The sequence below is a fragment of the Corylus avellana genome, chromosome ca1 (genome assembly GCF_901000735.1).
Source record: "Corylus avellana chromosome ca1, CavTom2PMs-1.0".
Taxonomy (NCBI): domain Eukaryota; kingdom Viridiplantae; phylum Streptophyta; class Magnoliopsida; order Fagales; family Betulaceae; genus Corylus; species Corylus avellana.
In genome coordinates, this window is record NC_081541.1 from 38,117,887 (window position 1) to 38,135,097 (window position 17,211).

The window sequence follows — 17,211 nt, forward strand, 5'->3', positions numbered from 1 at the left end:
GTATTAAAGTCGTATGGCAGTCTAACTATTATATAACATTACTCTTTTGAAATAAGCTTTGCAGTTGATTGGATTCTATTATGAGAAATTTTATTTAGTAGACTGTTATATGACAGCTATACAACTAGTATTATATGGTAGTGAAAATCAAACATTGATTTTTTCTTTTTTTACAAGCCCGTGTTCATCCAAAGTTTGATTTTAATTGTATAGCATTCTACTAAATAGCTTTATTATTCTATTATATTGCCACTGAGTATTGCTTATCTGTCGGTAGGAAAAGGAGTTGAGTTATGGAAAACAGGGTCTACCCCGCAGCTAGTGATCCCAATGGAAAAGAAGTTGAATTGGAAGAGTTGGCCATTGACATTCCACTAGCCCTAGAGCCTGCACAATGGCCTGAGTGTTGTATCTACAGAATTCCCAAGAAACTTCGTAGGGTAAACAAAGAAGCCTACATTCCTAAACTAGTTTCAATCGGCCCATTTCATCACCGCCAAGATGAATTGAAGAACATGGAAATACAAAAACTAAGATATTTGAGGGAATTCTGCTATCGGACTAGGAAGAAGCAAGAGAGACTTGCAAGCATCATTGAAGAAAATGAAGTAAAAATCCGCCATTGTTATTCAGAGACCTTTGAACTCAGCAGCAAAGAGTTTGTAAACATGGTTCTATTGGATGGTATTTTTATAATTGAGCTGTTCCTAAGGACCCGTGAAAAGGAAAATGATTACATATCAAGTCAACCATGGCTGAGAACTGGTATAATTCATGACTTGATATTACTTGAAAATCAGCTTCCTTTTTTTGTTCTTGAGGAATTATATATGTTCGCCTTTGATGACTTTTCAAGTTCCAACCATCTCGAAGAAGCTGCTCCCTTAGTGAAGCTTTCCCGCAATTTCTTTGATTACTATGATCGGCAGCAAGAGTCCATCATTGGTGAGGAAGTAAAACATTTCACAGATTTGATAAGATATTTGTTGTGTCCACCAGATCTTCACCCTACACAACATTTGGATAATATTTATTTTGCCACAAAGCTCGACAAGGCCGGATTGAAATTCAAACCAGTTGAAAAGAGACGATTACTTGACATAAAATTCCCCAAGAACAAGTGCTTGAAATATTGTCCATGCTTCGATTTTTCATGGCTCTTGGCTTGCTTGCCATGCTTGAAATGCTTTCCATGGCTGAAAAGCATGCAACGTGTTTTGGAAGTGCCACCCTTTGAGGTAGATGGCAATACAGAAGCTCTTTTACGAAACCTCATTGCAATGGAACAATGTCATTATCCATCTAAAGCTTACATATGCAATTATGTTTTGCTGTTGGATTATCTTATTGACACTAAAAAAGATGTGGCTTTGCTTGTTGACAAAAAGGTCATTGTCAACAAACTCGGCAGCAATGCAACAGTTGCGACTCTAATTGATAAACTCGGACAACATATTGTGGAAGGAAAATCATGTTACTATGATCTTGGTCGAGAACTTAACGAGCACTATGATTACCCCTTGAACCATATCGTGGCATCCCTCACAAGTACGTATTTCCACAATTTTTGGAGAGGCACTGCAACTGTTGTAGGAGTAATTGTTCTAGGTTTCACTTTTTGGGGTTTCCTTCGGCCTTTTGTCATAAAGGAGTCAAGCATTTATGGTTAGTGTTTGTTGGATTCCATCTAAACTTTCTAGTCCTGTTTGGCTTGTGATATCCTCACCATCTTCATGGGTTTTACGAATTATTTCCATTTCGTGTGTTTGATGCATAACAAAGAAAGAATATTAGTTTAGAGTTTGTGTTATTTCGTAATCGTTTTTTATATTTTGTTAAAGTAATGATTAAGTGATTAAATTTACCTCTTCCTATCAGTTTAAACTTTTTGGATAATTGGTAATTTAACATGGTATCAAAGCCAAAAAGTCATGGGTTCGAACCCTGACTCCGTCAAATCACCCCCATTAAAATTAAATATTCTACATGTTGGGCTTCATCTATTAAAAGGGTGTGAGGGAATATCAAAGTAATGATTAAGAGATTAAATATACATCTTCCTATTAGTTTAAGCTTTTGGGATAATCAATAATTTACCATACTTAATTTATGTTTTTAAGAGTCCGTATTTAGTAATGGGCTTGGCCCAAAAGTTGGTCATATTAAGGTTAGGGTTTAGTGTTTTATCTATTTAAGCATAAGTTCCAATTGTATTTTAGGAGACGATAATTAAGAAATAAACAGATTTTGTGCTTGTGAGAGTTGTGATTGCTCTTTTTCTGTGGTGAGACTCCATGTTCCGGCCTAATGAGACGCTAGATTTATTCAATTGGTGAGACGCCAATCCTTTATTTTTATTTTGTTCTTCATCCGTACTGCGTCAATGTTACACTTCAATACATAAAGTCTTCTACTCGATTATAATGACTAAGATTGTAATGGATCCCAATATTAAATGTTCAAGCTAGCTTGATTCATTTAATTTTTATTTCGGCTCGAGCCAAAGTTGAATTTACATCGACCAAGATTATATGTTTAAACTCAATTAATTTATTTTTCAAAGAGACTTGAGTTTATTTGCAAATTACTCAATTATAACTTATTCATTTTTATATAAAAGCAAATATCGTCATCATTGTTTATACTTTTCCATAAATTCATACTAATCATTACTTATTTACTTATTGTTAAGATTTTGACATTTGAGTTAATGAAATAAGTTTTTTTATTTTTTATTTTATAAATTTATAAAAATTAAATTTACTAACCTTATATTAATAATTATAAGTCATATATTTGTATCATGAACTGGATTAATTTATTATTATTATTATTATTATTATTATTATTATTATCTTGAAACCTTTTATATAATCTTAAACAATCAATCTCGATTTTTATATAAGTATGTTTTATATGCATACATTATCCATCCACTGATACCTCCATACATACATAGATACATACAGACATATATACGTTCAAAGAAAACATTGAAGGACTTGACACCGTTTCAAATTCTCCAATTTCAACCAAGCTCCCTGCACTGATTTATCTCTTTCTTTCTTCTACTAAATTAAAAACACACACACATATATTTCCATTGATAAAAAGCTAATCCATATGAAAGAGTTACTTTTTATTCGTTAAAATACAAAAATTATACCTAGACTTCGGTCAAATATTATAAGTGAGTAACTACATTCTATTTTTCTTTTATCCTCCTCAAAATTGTTGTAACTTTTAAAATTACGATCAGATTTAAAATTAATTAGTATTGAATTTTAATTCAATAGGAAATTTAAAAGTCACGTCAACTTTAAAGATAAAATAAAAATAAACTAATAGTATATAGCATTACGAGAAGTGCTTTTATGTGGTCTTGGTGCAAATCAAGCATTTTGTGCCCTCCAATGAGAGGTTGACACATCAACCTCAAATAAAAATATCAAAGGTTAGAAAAACACCAAATCACTACCAAACTCCTCTATCTCTCTCACGGCGGCCACCTCTGAAAATCTCCACCACCCAAGTTGAACCCACTGCCATTACCAGCCTAGATGCTGCCGTTGCCCAGGTCAAATGCCGCCGCTAGTTCTGCCGATGCTACTCCACCAGTAAGTTTTCTCTCTTCCAGGATCTCTGAGAAAAACCCAAGACCATCGTTGCCTAGGCCAAATGCAGCCCCAGAACAGCCGTCACCTAGGCCGAGAGCTTTGAGAAAATCTCATTTCCCCGTTCAAGAGACCAATGTCATCAGGAGATTTGGAACATGCTAGCATTGGCAGTGGAGATCTTCAGAGATGGCGATCGTGAGAGAGAGGTTTGGTAGTGATTTGGTGTTTTTGCTAACATTTGATGTTTTTGTTTTAGGTTAATGTGTCAATTTCTCACTGAAAGACACAAAAAGCTCAATTTATGTCAAGATCACATAGAAGTTACACTACAAAAAATCAATTTTTTACTGACATGGATTTTCTGACGTGTCAGGTGGTCTGACACGTCAGTAAATCTTCCTGACGAGGCAATTTTGACGTGTTTTATGCGTCAATATTATAAGTGTCAGGAATGGAAAATTTCTGACGCGCCAAAGATGGCACGTCAGAAATTCCTGACGTGTTAGATCCAACACGTCAGAAATTTCTAACGTGTTGGATCTAACACGTCAAAAAAAATTTTTGACGTGTCTTTTTTTGACACGTCAAAAATTTCCTGACGTGTCAAAATTGACACGTCATGAAATTTAAAAAATAATTATTTTTTAAAAAAAATTTTCTGAATTTATTTTTTTCAATTAAAAATGTATTAATTTATTTTTTTAATTTTTTTTTGTAATTTATTGAGTGGTGCAGAGAAACGAATTTCTCTGCACCACTCGTTTCTCTGCACCACTGGTGCAGTGAAGTGGTGCAGAGAAACCCAACAAATTGTTGGGTTTAAAACAACGAAAAAAATTTCTCTGTAGAGATCGAAGATTTTAAAACAACGAAAAATTTTTTTCATCTCTGCAAAAATTTTCTCCAAAATCTTTCTCCGTTCTCTCACTTCTTTTCGATCTCCATTTTCAAAAACCCAAACCCACACTGAAAAATCTTCAAACAATCAAAACCTAAATCAAAAAATCAAAAACCCAAATAAAAAAAACAATTTAAAAATCAAAAACCTAAATGTCAAACCCAACAAATCTTCAAAAACATAAAAAATCTTCTTCTCTTCTCTTCTCTTCTCCTCCTTTTTTTTGTTTTTTTTTCTTCTGCGCAGAAACATGCTTCTCTTCTTCTTCTCTTCGATCTCCCTTCTTTTTCTTCTTCTTCTCTTCTTCTCTTCTCCCTTCTTTTTCTTTTGCTTCTCTTCTTCTTCTTCTCTTCTCCCTTCTTTTTCTTCTGCTTCTCTTCTCCCATTCTTTTTCTTCTTCTCTTCTCCTTCTTCTGCTTCTTTGATCTGCCGTGGAGAGAGAGAGGAGAGGAGAGAGATCAGAAAGTGTAGGGAAAATAAATGAGGAGGAAAGAATAAAAAGAGGAAAAAATTGAGGGAAAATAAGAAGTGTTTCAAATTTCAAAAATCCGTCCAAATTTTTTTTTTTTTTTTTTTTCTTTCTGAGGCTCTATTTTTGGTGCGTCAGAAAATTTTTAACGTCAAGCCACGACATGTCGAGGTACTGACGCCTGCATCAGGCGTGAAATCCATGAGAATTTTTTTTTTTTTTTTCTTTCTGACGCGCCAAATTGGAGCGTTAGAAATCTGCCCAAATTTTTTTTTTTTTTTCTTCTTTCTGACGCTCTATTTTTGGTGCGTCAGAAAATTCTGACGTGTCCAACTGACATGTCAGAATTTTCTAACGCGCCAAATTGGAGCGTCAGAAAATTCTGACGCGCCAGTTTGGCGCGTCAGAATTTTTTGACGTGCTAAAAATAGCACGTCAGAATTTTCTGACGTGCTATTTTAACACGTCAGAAAAATATTTTCTGACATGGCATTTTTGCCACGTTAGAAAATAGTGACGTGGCAAAAATTATGTACTGTTTGCCACGTCAGAAAATAGTTATTTTTTTTGTAGTGAATTATTCTCTAGCAGGACTTCTCTTGCTTGTCCTTGTTCACTGCTTTTGTCTTGCTTGCTGCTCTTAGACTAGGACTATGTTTTACAAATTTTTGTTTTGCCATATGAAATATACTGCTGTAGAAAAATTCAATGATGACGTCCTTGCATGCATCAACTCATTACCTTAAACCTTAAAAGCTAAACAAAAACCCTAGCCGCACAGTTGGGGTTCTCCACCTCCCCCCTCCCTTCCCCACTCTTCCCCCCTCTACCCTTTTTTCTTTTGTTACAAGCTCAAGCCCCACCACGCAGGGTGTGCCATCCACCATTTATGCCATGGCTTTTTCTGGAGTTGATGGGGTTCTTGATTGGCCTGTTCAAAGCTCAATCTACGTCATTCCATCAGACCCACCTCGACATGCGCCACTCCACTGCGCACACCAGCCTCATCCACTTCCAACGGCACTTGTCGCTTCTGATTCTGGCAACCCCATGACGAATCGTGACTCACACGCGCTTGCGCGTGGTTTTTTTTCACTTTTTGGCTAGAATTATCCGACAGCCTTCCTCCTGTGGTGTTTTGTGGGTGTTTTTTTTTTTTTTCCCTATTTTTCCGTTTTCCTATTTTGTGGTCCTGGCTTGTTGGGTTGAGGATGTGAATAATTTCCTGGCTTGCAAGTTGAGGAGGATGATTTTCGGTAGGAGGATGTTGCTACCTATGTATCAGATTGAGTCTGTCTGGAATAGACCAATTGTTGCAACTGAAGATTAGTCATGGGTTAGCGGATTTTAATGTCATAGGTAGGTCTTGAATGTCAGATTATTATGTATGTATCTATGACTTGTAACCTTGTAGCTTCGGCTATAATTTTCTGAGAACTTTTGCTCTGTAATGTAAGAGCTTTATGCTCGTGATTCTTCATCAATTAATGAAACTAGAATGATTTTCCTAAAAAAAAAATTAAAAAAAAAAAAAAAAACCATTACCTTAAGATATTTTGGAAACAATTTTTGGTTGCAAGAACATGTCAGCATCTATAGATAACTTATCTATAGATTATATAGGCTATAGCAATAGATTACAACCTTTTTGGGGTCAAGTTAGAAAGGTTCGTTTCTCTATAGAAAGTAGCCATTACAGGAAGGCTATATATATATATATATGGCACTGTAGTACAGAACGTTCGATGCTTTTCAGAACTGCTCTTGCAAAGCTCACAGCTTTTTTCTGCCCTATAAATATTAAATACCCCTCCCCACTCAACCCCTAAGCTTCATTTTCGCCCTATTGCCCTCTAGAACTATTGCTTGAGTGTTTTTGTGAGTTGTGAGAATTATTGAAGGAGGAAGATTGATTCTTTGGAGGCCTTGCTTCGAGCAAGTAACCTTCTAAGCTTACTTTGTTCCTTACATAGCAGTTATATCACTTTTCCGAGATAGCTTATTTGTTGGTTTGAGCTCCTTGTTAGGTTGTTGTCTTTAATCTTGGTTTAGGCTTGGGTTAGCATTTAACTAAGCTTAGGTAGCTTAGTTATAGGGTTAAATTGGATTTTGGGTCACCAGGGACAGCTGGAAGGGCATTTTGAAAATTTTAGACTTTCAGACCAGACGTATGCTAAGGACCACGGTACGTAGGCTCTTGTCTTTAGTGAGGACGTACGCTAAGGGATTGTTGTGCCAAATATCTACCTAAATTAGTAGGTAAATAATGGTACGTTTTACCTCCAAGTGCACAATGTCAACATAATAGTATATGGTGTAAGTACATGATTATTCCCACGAGAATTGCTGAATTTTGCTTAAAAATAAATTCCTTAAGTAAAACAAAGATTGATTTTTTTAAGTGATGATAATAAAAGGTAGGGCTTTGATATCCACCATTAATTATATTCAGCTAATATAACAATATGCCAATGCTTTGATCATGTTATGTATATCTAATGTTTGTCAACCTAAGGGCAGGACATATACTCCTTAAACTATAGATCTCCCTAAGCAACGAGTTAGGCATCGCGTATACTCTAACTCTTTTATTTTCTAAGGGATTTAGCATGGTGTATACTTATAAGTTGTTCCTTAGGAAAGCATATATTCTATGAAAATCGACAAACACATGAGGCCTAAGGCATGGGCGTATACTCTCGGTTCCCCATGTTGATTAACCCAAGAACCGCAGTGTGGATTCTTTTGTTAGTTTTATTAAACTCAGGACTCGGCCATTCAAATTGATTTAACTAATTAGTCCATACCATATGCATATGTTGATCAAGCACACACATATGAAGAATTCATGCAAGCAGGTGTTAATCAAGTTAAATAGCACAACAAGATCATTACAAAGACGCTAATATTGAAATATTAATTAAACATAACTAGGGCTGCAATCTAACCCTACTAAATAAATTAGCTACACTTAAAGTTGATGTTAAACATGTTCATAAAATAGAAGAAAAGAAAGGAAAAGAATAAATCTAAGACTTGAACTTGAATAGCTCATATTCTCCTCCTTACAAAGCATACATATTCTAGAGGCTTAAGGGTCTATTTATATGCTTTAGAAGTCCTTGACAAACTAGTAAACCTAGGGATTTCGTAGGGTTTCAAAACCAATTACAATTGAAAGTTGGAAAACCCTAATATGGAAAGAAAGACACTTTGGCCGCCACTTGATATGTCTCCTGCGCACAGGTGCGATCGATCGTAGCCCGTGTGCGCTCGATCGCAAGTCTGCGATCGATCCTTTTTTGTTATGTGCTCGATCGCTCATGGCCTGCTTCGTGCTGTGTCTTCTCTGGTACTGCGCTCGATTGCAGGGAACCTGCGATCGATCGCAGTGTGAGGGGCTCCCATTTTTCCCATCTTCTCTCTTTGAGCCCAAATCTTTCAGATTTACTTCATTTTCTTCCAAAAAGCCTACAAAAGTGTGGAAAACAGAAAAATGAATTAAAATGATCAAATTAACTAAAACCAAATGATTAAAACATGCAAGTTAAGCACACCCCCAAACTTACATATTGCTAGTCCCATAGCAATACAAAACAAAAAACAAAAATGAAAAAACAGAAAACAAAAAGATAAATCCATCTTGCGTGGGATATACGGTTGCATTTAGCATATGCAATAAGCCTTTTAAACTTTTAGGGATTCTCTAGAGGACGAGTGAAGTCTCGTGAAGGTTTTTCAGAAATGTTACCCACAAACATCATGCAAGAGTTCATGTTATTCGAAAAATTAAAGCATCACTTCAAGATTATGATTTTCTTTCATAAGTAAGCTTAAAAAGATGAACTCCATCTTCTCAATGAATTGGTATCTCAAAGTGCAATTACTTACAAAGGACATGCTAAATCATCACAAGTTTGAAATTTGTGTACAGTGAATTCGTACAAAATTATGAGGCTTCCAAATCTTTCCAATATGCAATGTCTCCTTATCTCATAATTCATTGAAATCCCTATTAGAATGAACAACAATGGCATATTTCTTTTCTTTTTTTTTTGGTCAGGTTGTGCAATGTTGGTTCCCTTAAGCTTTCTAATTGACCCTTGTAGTGAGTGTTAAGTCAATGACTCCCAAACCAGGTGGTTTTAGGGCATTAGGTGTAGAGACACCCCTAAGGACCTACTAACTCGAGTCAAAAAGGCTACAAAACCAAACTAACCATGACATTGATCAAATCAACATTTTTCACCTTTTGACGTGAACACTCAATGCTTTGAGGCAAGAGGTCCAGTTACTCAGCGAACAGCCATCAATGATCATTTAATTCATATCTTTTTTTAAAAAAAAACATAACTATATATGCCATAGTGTCATCTAATAAGTCATCCAATTTCATCCAAGATGCAGAAAACACGCATATCAGACGTCATGTCATACCTCACAGATTATGTGCTAATGTGCTTGTGTAATCAGATCAAATATGTGATTTTTCAACTGTCCTCAACAAGTAATCAAACTAACAGATTCACTCATCAGATCATGTGTTCAAAATGTTAAGCTCACTGATGAATTCAAGCCACAATTTTTTTTTTAGATCAACCTGAAATTTTAGGGCAAACATGAACATACATAATTTTTTTTTTTTTTTTTTCTAAACAAACAAACACACAAACAAATAACTTGAAATTTGGAAAAAGTGTGTGAACAATCATGTGTTCCCATACCCCCAAACTTAAATGACACATTGTCCCCAATGTGTCTAAGTAAAAGAAAGAATGTACCCGAGAGATGGTCGATATGATCTCGGAAAGCATGGCTTATAGCACACCCCCAAACTTGAATTGAAGCACACTTGTCCTTGCAAAATAAGAAAACACACAAACAAGTAAAATGAAACAAAACTAAAGATAAAAAGATGAAATGAAAATACACAAAGACAAAAATAAAATAACAAGATAACTATGGGGTGTTGTGTGTGTGATATGTGATGATGGTGGTGGCCGTAGGGAAGAAAAGGATGTGGGGAATGGGGGAAAGTGACCCAAAAATAGGTTACATGGCTTGCTGCTCAAGTGCACTTGATCGCACACATGGTGCGCGCGATCGCACTGACAAAGGCAAAGAAACCACAAGTGGAGACTTGCGCTCGATCGATCGCAGTAACAGAATGTAAAAACATGACAAAAAACTTGAAACACTAAAACACCAAAGAAAAACAAAACACAAAGGAAAGCAAAAACAAAATATAAATAAAACAAACAACAAAATAAAAGGATATGCTATGGGGTGCCTCCCATGAGCGCTAAGTTTAACGTCTTCAGCTAGACTGTGGCACTTTAAACTTGAAGCACCAATCTTTCCGTCTCTTGCACCAAAGGGAATGAATCTTTTCTATTGCACGGGGCTTCCTAGTGTCTATAGATCGGGGAGGACTACTTTGAGTTTTCTCAAACAGTTTCTCATCCAGTGGGGAATCATGAACTGGAATAAAGTAAGAAGAAAACTCAGGGAGCTTTTCTATCTTGATGTCCTCAATTGGCTCATGTGGTAGCTCTAACAGACTTCTCTCTTAGCCTCTTGGAATTTCAAGAATGAGAGCTAATGGTGAAAAAATCTTAGTGCTCTCTTCTTTTTCCTGATGTGGCTCTTGTGGAATTTCAGTTTGCTCCTCTTTCCCTTCTTCCACTTGATTTTCAGTCACCTCTTCACTCATCAATGTGACGGCTTGCTCATGATAGTAGGTGTACTCTTCCTCCACATATTATTCATTAGGATTTTCCATCAACTGACTTTGACACTCTTGTTCTTGGTATTGTTGACGCCAGTTGATGAGAGATGCCCTCAGCTCGCTGGCCAATTTTTTCATTTGTACTTTCAGTCTTTGAATGGCTTGATCGGTCCTTGTATTGAATTGTTTTTGATCAGCCGTTGATTGCTGTTGTGAAGTCACAATTTGTCGTAAAAGACTCTTCTGGTCCTCCTCTTATGGGTCTTGGGCTGGTTGAACTGTTTGTTGGAAATTGCCTTGTTGTCCTTGAGGGTTTCGAATGTTCCTACTGTTACTCCATGAAGAATTGAGGTGGTTGTGCCACCCTGAATTATAAGTGTTGGAGTAAGGATTGTTCTTGAGAGGATAAGTGTGTTGTCCCACATAATTGGCTTGCTCCTGATCTGCGGATGAGTACAAAGGGCAGGTCTCAGTAGTGTGATTTAATTGAGAACATATGGCACATACCTGAAGTTGAGTGGTTGGCTGAATGGGAGATATGTTCCTGGTAGTCATGGAGTTTCCAAGCATATTTAATGTCCTTTGCATGGCAGCCAGCTGATCTTGTAGTGGCAGATCCGATTGAGAGGAATATGAATAATTTCTAAGAGCTTGAACTTGCCACGGGAAATTTGATTGTTGGCTCTAGGTTGGGTTGCAGGAATCATGATAGTTGTCATTCCCAGGTCTAGAGAACGATGTGTTCTTATGCCCATTAATTTTGTTAGAAATTTGTCTTATTCAAGGACATTCTCTAACATGGTGATAAGGGTCGTGGCATAAAGAACCTGGTCCATGTGGTGTTGGAATGTCTCCCCACATATATGAAATTAAAAATAAAATAACAAAAAGAAGTTAAAATTGAAGAGGAAATAAAAACAAAATTAAAAATAAAAACTTACTAATATGCAGACTTGAATGACTCTGCATGAAACAAAAGAAAAAATCAGATCTATAATTAGTGCAGTAACTATGCTACTCTCTGGATGTGCGATCGATCGCACTGTAAGGTGCGCTCGATCGTACTGGTGCACGATCAATCGCACCTCCAGAGGCACAGAAACTGCGGAAAAGACTATAAAAATAGAAAAATTTAAAACAAAAATAAACTAAGGCAAATAATTTCAAACAAAATCAAACAATCCCCGGCAACAGCGCCAAAAACTTGTTGCGCCAAATATCTACCTAAATTAGTAGGTAAATAATGATACGTTTTACCTGCAAGTGCACAAGGTCAACATAGTAGTATATGGTTCAAGTACATGATCATTCCCACGAGAATTGCTGAATTTTGCTTAAAAATAAATTCCTTAAGTAAAACAAAGATTTTTTTTAAAGTGATGATAATAAAAAGTAGGGCTTTGATATCCACCACTAATTATATTAAGCTAATATAATAATATGTCAATGCTTTGATCATGTTATGCATATCTAATGTTTGTCAACCTAAGGGCATGACATATACTCCTTAAGCTATAGATCTCCTTAAGCAACGAGTTAGGCATGGCGTATACTCTAACTCTTTTCTTTTCTAAGGGATTTAGCATGGTATATACTAAGTTGTTCCTTAGGAAAGCATATACTCTATGGGAATCGACAAACACATGAGGCATAGCTCATTGGCGTATACTCCTGGTTCCCCATATTAATTAACCCAAGAACCGCGGTGTAAATTCTTTTGTTACTTTTATTAAACCCAAGACTCGGACATCCAAATTGATTTAACTAACTAGTTCATACCACATGCATATGTTGATAAGGCACACACATATGAGGAATTTACGCAAGCAGGTGTTAATCAAGTTAAATAGCATAACAAAATTATTACAAAGGCGCCAATATTGAAATATTAACTAAACATAACTTGGGCTTCAATCTAGCCGTACTAAATAAATTAGCTACATATAAAGTTGATGTTAAATACCTTCATAAAATAGAAGAAAAGAAAGTTAAAGAATAAACCCGAGACTTGAACTTGAAGAGCTCATATTCTCCTCCTTACAAAGCATACATATTCTAGAGGCTTAAGGGTCTATTTATAGGCTTTAGAAGTCCTTGACAAACTAACAAACCTACAAAATTCGTAGGGTTTCAAAACCTATTACAATTGGAAGTCGGAAAACCCTAATATAGAAAGAAAGACACTCTGGCCGCCACTTGATATGTCTCCTGCTTACAGGTGCGATCGATCGTAGCCCTTGTGCGCTCGATCGCAGGTCTGCGATCGATCCTTTTTTGTTATGCGCTCGATTGCGCATGGCCTACTTCGTGTTGTGTCTTCTCTGGTACTATGCTCGATCGCAGGGAACCTGCAATCAATCGCAATGTCAGGGTCTCCCATTTTTCCCATCTTCTCTCTTTGAGCCCAAATCTTCCAGATTTACTTCATTTTCTTCCAAAAGCCTACAAAAGTGTGAAAAACACAAAAATGAATTAAAATGACCTAATTAACTAAAACAAAAGGATTAAAACATGCAAGTTAAGGGCTGAAAATATAAATATTTTAGCACTTAACAGGAACCACCGTACGTATGTTGACAATAGTACAAGACGTACACATGGGGACCACCGGACGTTCGTTGGCAATAGTACGCCGTACTCTGCAAATAGTACATGGACGTACGCCCCTATAGTACTAGACGTATGCTACTTTTGGGTTAACCCCTGGATAATACCTGGATGTACGCTACAGCCTTTAGACTGTTAGGTAAATAGTACCGGACGTACACTCATATAGTAAAGGACGTCCGCTACTTTTTGGAATAGTTAGTAGTGCCCTCAGCTTTGTCTCACCTATAAATACTCCCTACCCCTCACCCTTTACGCTCATTCTTGCCTTAAGCTCTCTAAAACCCCTGTGTGAGTGCTTTGTGAGTCTTGGAGAAGAAGAGGTGATTCTTGAGGTTTTTCGCTTCAAGGAGGTAATCTTCTAAGCTTAGCTTATTTCCTAGTCGTTATGTGGTTTAAGTGCTTTCTATAGTTAGCTTAGTTTTTAGTTTTGAGCTTCTAGTTATGTTGTTGCTCTTAATCTTGGTTTAAGCATGTTTAGCGTTTAATTCTTGTTGAGCATAATTCCTTTCGCATGGAGGTGTTGTTTTGAGATAAGAGATTTTAGGTCTCCTTTTAATAGCTTTAGAACTAGTTTAGGAGGATAGGAGGACGGTTGAACCAAATGAGGTTCTGCCTAAAACTCTCTGAGCAGACGTACAGCCACGAGACCGGACATACGAGCCTTCTGGACAGACGTACGGCCACGGACCCAGACGTACAGTCAGGAGTGTTCTAGGAAATGCCACTTTGGCTAGTCGTCCGATAACCTCTGTTTTCATGTTCTAAGTTCGTTTTAGTTGGATTTAGAACTATTGATAGGTCTTTTCTCAGTATTGGAGGTTATGGAGCCTCAAGGAAATTTTATGGAGGAACTTTACGACCCGGGTGAGTACAAACTCACATGGATGCTTGTTGTTACTTTTTCTGCATTGCACGTCTATTTTATATATATCAAACATGCATATTTTGCAACTCTCATAAAATACATTTTAGAACTACTGTGAACTCTCTTTTACGAAAACGTATGTTGATTAACAAGATAATGATGAGGCTTGTAAAACTATGCATGTAAAAGACTGATGAGATTAATTGCACCGTATGACATGATACACTGGTACATGCGGGATAATGGCCATGGGCTTACTATGCAGGTTAACTTTATAGTCAAATGTGTGTGTGTGTGAGCTTTGGATCCAATAGTTTCGTGACCAGGCGCAACAATTCCCTAATGGATGGTCACTATAGGACGGACATCATTAGTGGTGTGAACCACCCAAGGTCGGACTTGGTCGTGCCACTAATGGGATGGATGGTAGCGTATAATATTCAGGGCACCGGTGTTGTATTACAGGTCCCTCGAGGACAACGCCAACCCTGCTGAGAATGGGTAATATCTCGGATAGATCATATGGTTGAACTATTACTGTTACTCATGATTATAAGCATATATTGTATCTATATCACATCCATGATAAACTGTCATAATATTGCATGTGCTTTATAAACAACTGAGTTCACTATTTAATGACAGGTATGTCATGTGAATTTATACCCACTAAATTGTCGAACTTACTCTTGTATTATTTCCCTTTCTTTTTTTCTTTTTTTTTTTCCATATGTACAACTATGCAGTTAGAGATGGATACCACGAAGCTTCCGAACATTGTGGAGGATTCGACCCGAACTGTGCTTGAGGACTTATTGCAAACTTAGGTTGATGCTCATGGTAACTAGTGCTGGTGGGTTAAGTTGTAGACTTAAAGCTTTTATTCATGCTTGCATATTGAGGTTTAGCATGAATCCCTTGTAAAGATGATGACTTGTATAGTATGATTTTAGCTACTTGATGATCTTTTGGTGGACGCTTTGATTGTAACAATTATGTTTATAGAATCTTTTTGTCCGCTGTTTAGTATCCTCTATTTTCGAGGAGTGGAGGTCCTTAAGTCTTGTTCGAAGTGGAATAAGGTTGAAAGACGAACCGTGAAATTAATTACCAATTAATTAATTTTCGAGGCGTTACACCACTCGAAGTCGGACTCAGTTAAGCTGCTAGTGTTATGGATGGTAGCGTACAATAGTCGGGGCACTGGCATTACATTACAGATCACTCGGGACAGCGCCAACCCTGCTAAAAATGAGTAATATTTCGGATAAACCATATAGTTGAATTATCATTCATTCACATAATTATAACATGTACTATACCTATACTGCATTTATGAATAACTGTTATAGTCAAAATGATGCATACTTTATCAAACGGAGTTCATCACTAAATAGCATAAATACTATGTACAGTTTTACTCACTAAAGACTTAACCCTCTATTTTTCCCCTTACATTATGTATAATTGCGCGATTTAGCTAGCATAGAGGATGATGTATACTGACAACCAGCTGGTGGTGGCCAGGGACTTGATTTAGGTCATTTTTGAGGACATGGACCCGGTTTGGCTAAAGTCCATGTGGGACGATGGAAGAACCATACGGGCGGAGATGATTGAGATTGTCATCATGCTGACATTACTTAAACTTAGGCGTTGATTTTGTTATCTTATTTTCAGACAATTATGATGGGTTGTAATCTATTTTGATGATTGGTCTTTGACCAGTACAATTTGAAGATCTACTTATGCTATGATGTTTTATCGTTACTCTGTTTTTTATGATTGTGGTATTTAGTTATTGCTTTCTTATTCTTGTAGCTGAAAGTCTTCCACTGCATTCTCTCGCTTAGCAAATGTTACTATCTCTGAGTTTTATTCTGTGAGGGACAAAACTGAGAGGCAAACCATGAATTTAATTACTAGTTAATTGACTTTCACGAGACATTAAAAAAGAGAGGTTTGGTAGCGATTTGGTGTTTTGTTAACATCTTATATTTTTGTTTTAGATTAATGTGTCAACCTTTCACTAGATGGCACAAAAAGAATAACTTTTATATATATGTTGTTTTGACACAAATTAAGTTTTTTTACGAATTTTTGTTTTGCCATTTGAAATATACTATTGTAGAAAAATTCAATCATGACGTCATTGCATGCATCAACCCATTACCTTAAGATATTTTGGATACAATTTTTAGTGGCGATACCATGTCAGCATAGAGAAGTTATCTATAGAATATATAGGCTTTTGCAATAGATAACAACCTTTTTGGATCAACTTAGAAACTTTCGTTTCTCTATTGGAAGTAGCCATTACAGGAAGGATAATATATATGTACCATTCTTTCCGAAGTCCACTCCATTTAAAAAGTGCTTTATAGTGGGAGCTATCAAATATGACAAGGAAATAATGAAGGTGACCTCTTTTATATATGTCTTTGCTTGCCATAAAATAACTCATAATTTCATGAGTCTCCATGAGGGGGTGGGTGGCTAGGACTTAGGAGCCACCTCGTGCTGCCCCTTTTGACGGTGTTCCCTCGGCAAGCGCAGAGGGTCAGGGGTGGTCACTAGCCATCTTCCTTATTAGAGATTGACGGAGGTATCAAATTTAGAATTTCAAAAAAAATAATAATAATAATAATAATAATAAAAACCCACATTTGAAGGCCTTATCAAGCTCCATAGCCATGGAATCTCCATGTATATAGCTCTCCATTGTGGGCGAGGATTATAGGTATCCATGACCACGGAAGTAAAGGACCAAGGAAATTATGGGTAATTAACTAGTGAAACTTTTTCTTTTTCTTTTTTTTAACAATAATTAGTCCAAGCCAAATAGAGGTCTTGATTTGAAAATATCTTAAAGAGAATAACTTATATAAAAAAGTTGCATAAAAGGGGATTTTTGTGCCCACCATTCACAAGCTGACATATCAACCAATTTCACAATAAGAATAAGAATAAGAATAAGAATAAGAATAAGAATAAGAAAAAGAAAAAAAAAAAAAAAAAAAAAAA

General features: G+C 36.4%; 1 protein-coding gene across 1 annotated transcript; it reads left to right on the forward strand.

Moving 5' to 3' along the window:
* Positions 1-293: 293 nt before the first annotated feature.
* On the forward strand, positions 294-1,670 carry LOC132171678 (UPF0481 protein At3g47200-like). Its single transcript, XM_059583054.1, has one exon. It carries the CDS (start codon positions 294-296, stop codon positions 1,668-1,670), a length of 1,377 nt encoding a protein of 458 aa, XP_059439037.1.
* The last annotated feature ends 15,541 nt before the right edge of the window (positions 1,671-17,211 follow it).

Excerpts from the sequence above, each read along its gene's own strand:
- LOC132171678 (XM_059583054.1), top strand. The coding sequence starts at position 294 with ATGGAAAACAGGGTCTACCCCGCAGCTAGTGATCCCAATGGAAAAGAA.